Source organism: Panthera uncia, chromosome B1 (genome assembly GCF_023721935.1).
Source record: "Panthera uncia isolate 11264 chromosome B1, Puncia_PCG_1.0, whole genome shotgun sequence".
In the NCBI taxonomy this organism is placed as follows: Eukaryota; Metazoa; Chordata; class Mammalia; order Carnivora; family Felidae; genus Panthera; species Panthera uncia.
The window spans coordinates 3,525,711-3,532,300 of record NC_064811.1 but is presented as its reverse complement, the minus strand read 5'-3'; the positions used below and the strand labels follow the sequence as shown (position 1 = coordinate 3,532,300).

General features: G+C 53.6%; 1 protein-coding gene across 5 annotated transcripts in view; it reads right to left on the bottom strand.

Moving 5' to 3' along the window:
* AFAP1 (actin filament associated protein 1) overlaps nt 1–6,590 on the bottom strand; it is a 142,714-nt gene that overhangs the window by 71,982 nt on the left and 64,142 nt on the right. For all 5 annotated transcript variants that reach the window (XM_049630241.1, XM_049630238.1, XM_049630237.1 and 2 more), the window contains one exon: nt 6,458–6,555. In XM_049630241.1, coding sequence (XP_049486198.1) covers nt 6,458–6,555 — 98 coding nt within the window. The remainder of the gene's footprint in view (nt 1–6,457; nt 6,556–6,590) is intronic.

Below are 6,590 nucleotides of genomic sequence, written 5' to 3'. Positions count from 1 at the left end.
GGGGGGGGGGGGGGGGGGACAGAGCGAGAGGGAGAGAGAGAGAGAGAGAGAGAGAATCCCAAGAAGGCCCTGACCTGAGCTAGAATCAAGAGTCGGACACGTAACTAACTGAGCCGCCCAGGGGCCCCTGGAATCACTTTCTGACTTGAATTCTATACATACGTTGGGCATCCAGATTGTTTTTCTGGTTGGTGTGACTAAAATCCATCAAGAGTAACATAACGTGAAATAAGAACATCAGAGTTCAGGGTCGAGGTATGTCACACATCAGCAAGAGCCTTTTCTAGCTGACACAGCGTTTGGGAAGCACGGCAGGGCACCCACGCGCGAGCGCCAACCTCCTTCGGGCAGCACGGCTTCGCGGCGAAGCTGTCCGCGCCGCTGAGCGAGCCTGAGGACTGGCGTGGAGTGACCATCGATGGTAACAGAATTTTACAGTCTAAGCAGCCAAAGGGGTCCGGCCCTAACAGCAAGCATTTTGAGTAAGTACGCTTCCTGGCAAAAGGCAAGTTTTCGCCCAGGTCACACCCTGCAGATTCGCATTCCGCTTAGCACGTGCGTAAACAGTGGGACCGTATTCACACTGTTCAGTTTCCTGTGGCTTCATTCACGCGTGGCAAAGAGTGGAAGCCCCGCGGGGCCGTGTCCTCTTCCCCCTCCTCCACCAGCGGGAAGGCATCCGCAGGGAAGGCCAAACGGTCCGTCGGGAGTATAAACAGGATACGTATCTGGAGCGCGGCCACACGCTAAATTTCTAAAAGATGCCACAGGAATTACACAGGAGACTGAACTCCTCAGGAAGACAAGGGGGGGAGAAGAAGAAGAACAAATGATTCGTGTTCACCAAGAGGATCACATCTGATTTCACCAGGACATAAATGGCTTTCTTGTTTTAAGTCTCGGGCTTTGGTCTCAACTGTGCACTGGAAAAGTACTTCACTTTGTCAGACAACCTCAAGGAGCCTCGGAATCTCATCCGTCGGACAAAGTTGCCGTGAAAGTGCTTCGGGAAGCACGGTGAGGGGGCGGAGGGGACGCCGGGACCACACTTGACAGTTCCACAGAGCTGGAAAGCAGAGCGGTGGGTGCCGGGGGGCGGGGGGGCTGGCTTCCTGGGGACAGAGTCTCGGCTGGGGAGGAGGGACAAGTTCCGGGGACGGAGGGGGGTGGGGCGGGGGGGGGGGGCTCCCCAACACCGTGAATGCACTTGACGCACCGAACTGGACGCCTAACAATGGTTAAAATGCTGGAGCTTAGGTCATGAATATGTTAACACCGCTCCAGAAGGTCTTCATTATTATCCGCTGACATAATAAGCGATCACCATTTATGAACTCTGGCCCTAAAACATCAAAGAACTCAGTGGCTCTCTCACACCCCATCCAAACACCGTGTGGCGCTCGGCCACTGAATTACCGAATGAAAACATTTCTAAATGCCTCGACTGGGCAGCACACTGACGACAGCTCTCCTCGCTCAGCCGTGAAGACCTGAGAGTCCCCGGGTTTGGGCTCAGCGCTGTTCCGCGACGAGGGGGAGGAAGGAGTCACCGCCGACGGCACCCGGCCCCCCGCGAAACGGCCCCGTGAGCACAGGTGCCAGCCGGCAGCCGTGTCCGCGTGGACGTGTCCACCGTCACAAGCGCTCTGCGCCCTGGCCACGCGTGGAGCGCATCGGCGTGACAGCTGCGCACTGTGGTGCGAAACCACACGGACCTCTGTGGAAGAGCACAGCTCTTCCCAGAAGGCTTTTATCAAACAAACCATTCCTTCGGCCCATTCTAGTCTCCGTCGGAGAGCAAGGGGGTGCGACCAATCGCCCCACGCTTGCGATTTCGAGGCCTTGGGAGAAGTTCCGAGCGTCCACACTGTTGCGAGCACTTCTGAAGACTGATGGCCACACTGAAGGACCCCAGGTCACACGGGACGCCCTCGGCCGCCACCACATTTCCTCCCAGGACGGAGCAGGAACACTCAGATGTTCCCTCGGTGCATGGGCGCATCGTCAATGCTAACGAGACTTAGGGATGCGCTCCCCGACCCTGAGAAGCCATAGGCCTCTTCTGCACAGCACGCGGCACACAAAGCAGCACAGAGACAAACCGTCTCCACAAAGTGCAGACTTCGCTTGCTTAGAAGGGTGTGGAAAGGAGCCGCTGCTGTTCAATAGACCCTCACGGTCCCCTGGGGAGACGCAATGACGGGCGATGGTCGGTGGTCGTTGCATAAAGCCCTGCTGGGCACTGAAAGGGACCGCTGACCTTTTTAGGTCAAAGATAACTCATCTCTAACAGTTGTTCAGATGGAGAAGAGGACGTGGCCGGAGTATCACGTATCTTGCCCTACGACACATTCTTCAGCCTTTCATGGGCTGCGTAGACGGGAACCCCCACGGGCGCCTCGGGACGAACCCCTACAGCGTGGCAGCCTCACTCCCCGGCACACGGAGCCACGTGCCAAGCTCCAGGCCACCCCGCCTTCCTCGGGGAGCCGTAGGCCGTGGCCCAGCGGCTGCCTGTCCTTTCCACCTCTGCCCCAGCACCTGCTAGTTCCGCTGAAAGTCAGCCTGCCACCAGCAAATGACCGACCGGCCAAAAGCCAGCTCACCAGGGGCAGACTGAATCCACTGAATGACAGACCGGCTTCCTTACTGGATGATGAATTCACTGAAGCACCATCAGAAAAAGACAGTGGGGCCATCCTAACCCACCTCTACTCCCCGGACTTGCTGACGTGACAGGCTTTCTTCATTCCCTCTGGAAAGCGCCCTGACGGATGTCCGGAAAGTGCTCAACATCCGTGGTCGACAGGCTCCTCTCCAGGGTGCCCCCTGCAAAGGGTCCCATCCACTGAGTTGTACGTGCACCAGGAGTCAGCCTCGTTCCTTAAGCACTTACACTCCCTACAGTAGTTATTGATGTAACTATTACACAAATAAGCCAGTGAAATAATGAGTGCAAAAGGCGAGGTGATGCCTCTTTGAGACGATGCTCTTTAGAAAGCTTCAGTCAGGGGGCACCTGGCCGGCTCAGTCAGTGGAGTGTACGACTCTTGACCTCAGGGTTGTGAGTTCGAGCTCCACACTGGGTATAGAGATTACTTATCAAAAGAAAGAAAAGAAAAGAAAAGAAAAGAAAAGAAAAGAAAAGAAAAGAAAAGAAAAGAAAAGAAAAGAAAAGAAAAGAAAAAGAAAGAAAGAAAGAATGAAAGGGAGGAAGAAAGAGGGAGGGAGGGAGGAAAAGAAAGGTTTGGTCAAGACAAACTACAAAAGAAGAAAAGAAAACCATTCAATCAAGGGAGGGCGTGTCGACTGCGAAAGAACAGCACAGCACTTGAAGCTAGCTGCACAGGCTCCAAACTCAGGCCAGCTCACAAGTGTACATTTTGCTCCACTTTAAGGAAACAAAAACCGAAAATCACTAACTGCCACAGGTAGAGATGACGCAGGAAAGACTAGAAGAATGCAGGGCGTAGCCCCTGGCCCCACATCACAATCCCAGGAGAATCGTAGCAAGGAACATCCTGGCTTAGAGGCTGCGGGAAAACCCCAGATACCCATGTTCTAGGCACCAGTAGGGAGAAATTGTCCATGGGTCAGACTCCTACTCAAAAGCTATTCATTTAAATGTAATATATTTAGGGGTGCTTGCGTGGCTCAGTTGGTTAAATGTGTGACTTAAGCTCAGGTCATGATCTCACAGTTTGGGAGTTCGAGACCCGTGTCAGGCTCCGTGCTGACAGCTCAGAGACTGGAGCTGCTTCGGATTCTGTGTCTCCCTCTGTCTCTGCCCCTTCCCCGCTCACACTCTGTCTCTCTCCCTCCCTCCCTCAAAAATAAATTTAGAAAAGACATTAAAAAAATAAAAATGTTTATTATGAGAGAGAGAGAGCGAGCACGAGCAACAGCAGGGGAGGGGCAGAGAGAGGTGGGGAGAGAATCCCAAGCAGGCTCCGTGCTGTCAGCACAGAACCCAAGGTGAGGTGGATCGCACAAACCATGAGAACATGACCTGAGCTGAAACCAAGAGTCAGACGCTCAACCGACTGAGACCCCAGGCGCCCCGACCAACATTGTTGATTACCCCGCTACCACCAATAGGAGGGCTCCTCGTGCACCTTAGACCAGGACAGTCTGCAGCACTGCAGCCAAAGGCAGGGACAGAGCATAGGCCTGGCACGGCGAGAAACAGGAGCGAAAGAGAGAGAGAGAGAGCACAAACGAGTGAATGAATAGCAAACTCCATCTGAGAAAAAACCCAGGGGAACGGGTTGACTATTTGGTGGCCAAAATGGGAGAGAATGCTGGCTATTCAATGAGCAGGGCTTTGTCTGCAATTGAAACCGAAAGCGGCAATCTGTCTGGTCTGGACCAGGTCTCAGGTCTCAGACTGAGACACGGGTCTCAGTCCGGACCAGGTATGTGGCACTTTACGTGGCAGCCGAAGAGTCCACGACATTCACAGAAGCGTCCCCACTCTCCGATCTGAACAGCAGCGATGAAAGACAAGCCACAGTGTAGGGAGGGCCCCGGGCTCAGACCAGGAAAGCACACGTGAGCCAGAAGATAAGACCCAGAAAGAATGAACCGCTGACCTCCATCCTGTTCTGCCTCTTTCACACAAACGACGTGTATGAGGACAAACACTTCTGGCCTAGGGTTCCGCGTTACATCTAAAAACAAATGACAAGTCACAGTTTCTACAACAAACGGGATGAGTTTTAAGAAGGAAACGAATAATTAAAAAAGAAATTTATAAAGAGGGAGAAACACATCATGTTAAAATGATAAAACACGGTGCATAAAAATCATATATTCAATACACTCTCGACCGCAAAAAGGCTAAGTGTGTAAAACGACAAGTAGGCAAGCTACACACGAGAGCCCCGCGTGTAAAGTAAACTTTCCTGGTGGCCGCGGAAATTGATCAAGTTGACTTTATTGCTGTAACCCCGTGCACACGAGCCACTTACAGCACATCGGGATTCGGACCTGAGGCCTGTGGCCCCCCCTCCCGGACGGCAAGGGTGGAGGAAGAAGGCGCCTCTCCCAGGAAGAAGGAAAAGTGGGTGACTTTTATTTACTTCTGGGGCTTTCCCCCCAGTTCTCTTCTGTGATCTTGTTGAAAACGCAGCACCGAAGGCCCCATGCGGACCTAGTGGATGAGAAGGTTCGTTTTCACAGGATCCCCGGGGATTCGGGGCCGTGAAAGTCTGGGAAGTACGGCTCTCTCCAGGAGCGGCAGGCCCTCGCGTGGGGCTTGGCACCTGCCAGGCACCTTCTCTAAGCACCGGAGACCTACCGTCTCGGGACGAGCTCACCGTTACCCTATCAGGCTTCCGGTTCCGGACACCACATTCTCTGCTCCGGGAGCCATGCCTGCCTGGGCTGTGCGGCCACACCCCAAAATGGTAGCGTTGAGAAAAGACTGGATTTGAATCCGAAGAACCTGCTACAATTTTTGCCTTTCCTGACTCTCGTGTGGTGTTGAACCAACCACGTATATTCACTGACCTAAATTTCCTGGTCTGGAAATGGGTGTGCGTCCTAGTCACATGGTCAGGTGCTGTAGGGGTTCTCTAAGGTCAAGCCGTGAGGATTACATGAAATTTTAAGTGGAAAAATACCGAGTGAGGTGTGTGATACGCTGGAGGGAGCCGACGGGTGCTAACGTCCTCTGTCCCCTCTGAAATGCTAACTGATGGGCGTCTAGTGGACACGGGCCACGACGCGGGGACGCAGGCGGAGACAGGCCCTGCTCTCCCACAGCCCTTGTCCTGAGGGTGAGATGGTGACGTGTCCCTGCTGAAAGCAAACATTAAAAAGAAAACCGTCGAGTAACCAAGTTTGCTCTGGTCCTGACAGCATGTCCAACGTTCCTACGTGAGCACACGAGAACGCAGCAAGGCAGGAAGAGCTAAGTGGCCCGTGAGAAGGTGCATGTGAGAGCACCCCAAAACGGCCAACGTGGCAAAAGACTTCCAAAACTAATTCTGGATGCATCCAATCCAATCCAACCCAATCCAATCCAACACACATTCCTGGGATGTGGATGTATTTTTTTGCCCCGGAAGAAGCATGACAATGAATATTAAAGTGTCAGACTAAGGTATTCAACTCCAGAACTCACCCAGACGGTCAGGTCCCTAGACTCTGCTGCCACCGTTGTGCCTGCTAAAGCCTCTGATTTTAATTAAAAAAAAAAAAAAAAAAAATCTGACCTAAGAACAGATTTCCACGGACCTGGAGCTCCAGCCCTTGTTAAAGGAAACACCAGCCTCCCAAGGGAAGCTACGTGAACAGCCTCCCGCTCGCAGCCCTACAAACCACTCGAAGGAGAGCCTCTAGCAAGACGAGGCCTCCTTTCCCCCAGACCTGAGCCGTTATCACCTGCCCGGAGCCCTGAGTAGCCCGGGGCCCCGGGGGCTCTGCTGCTGCCCCGGGGGGACCCTTCACTCACCAGCCATGGCTGAGGGATCTCCGGCAAAGGCATCTGGGGAGGAGCCGGCAGGCTGTTGGGGGTCTCTTGCTTCTGAACATGGTCTTTCACTTCGAAACCTGTGAGCATCAACCAAAACCACAGAACTGAGTGG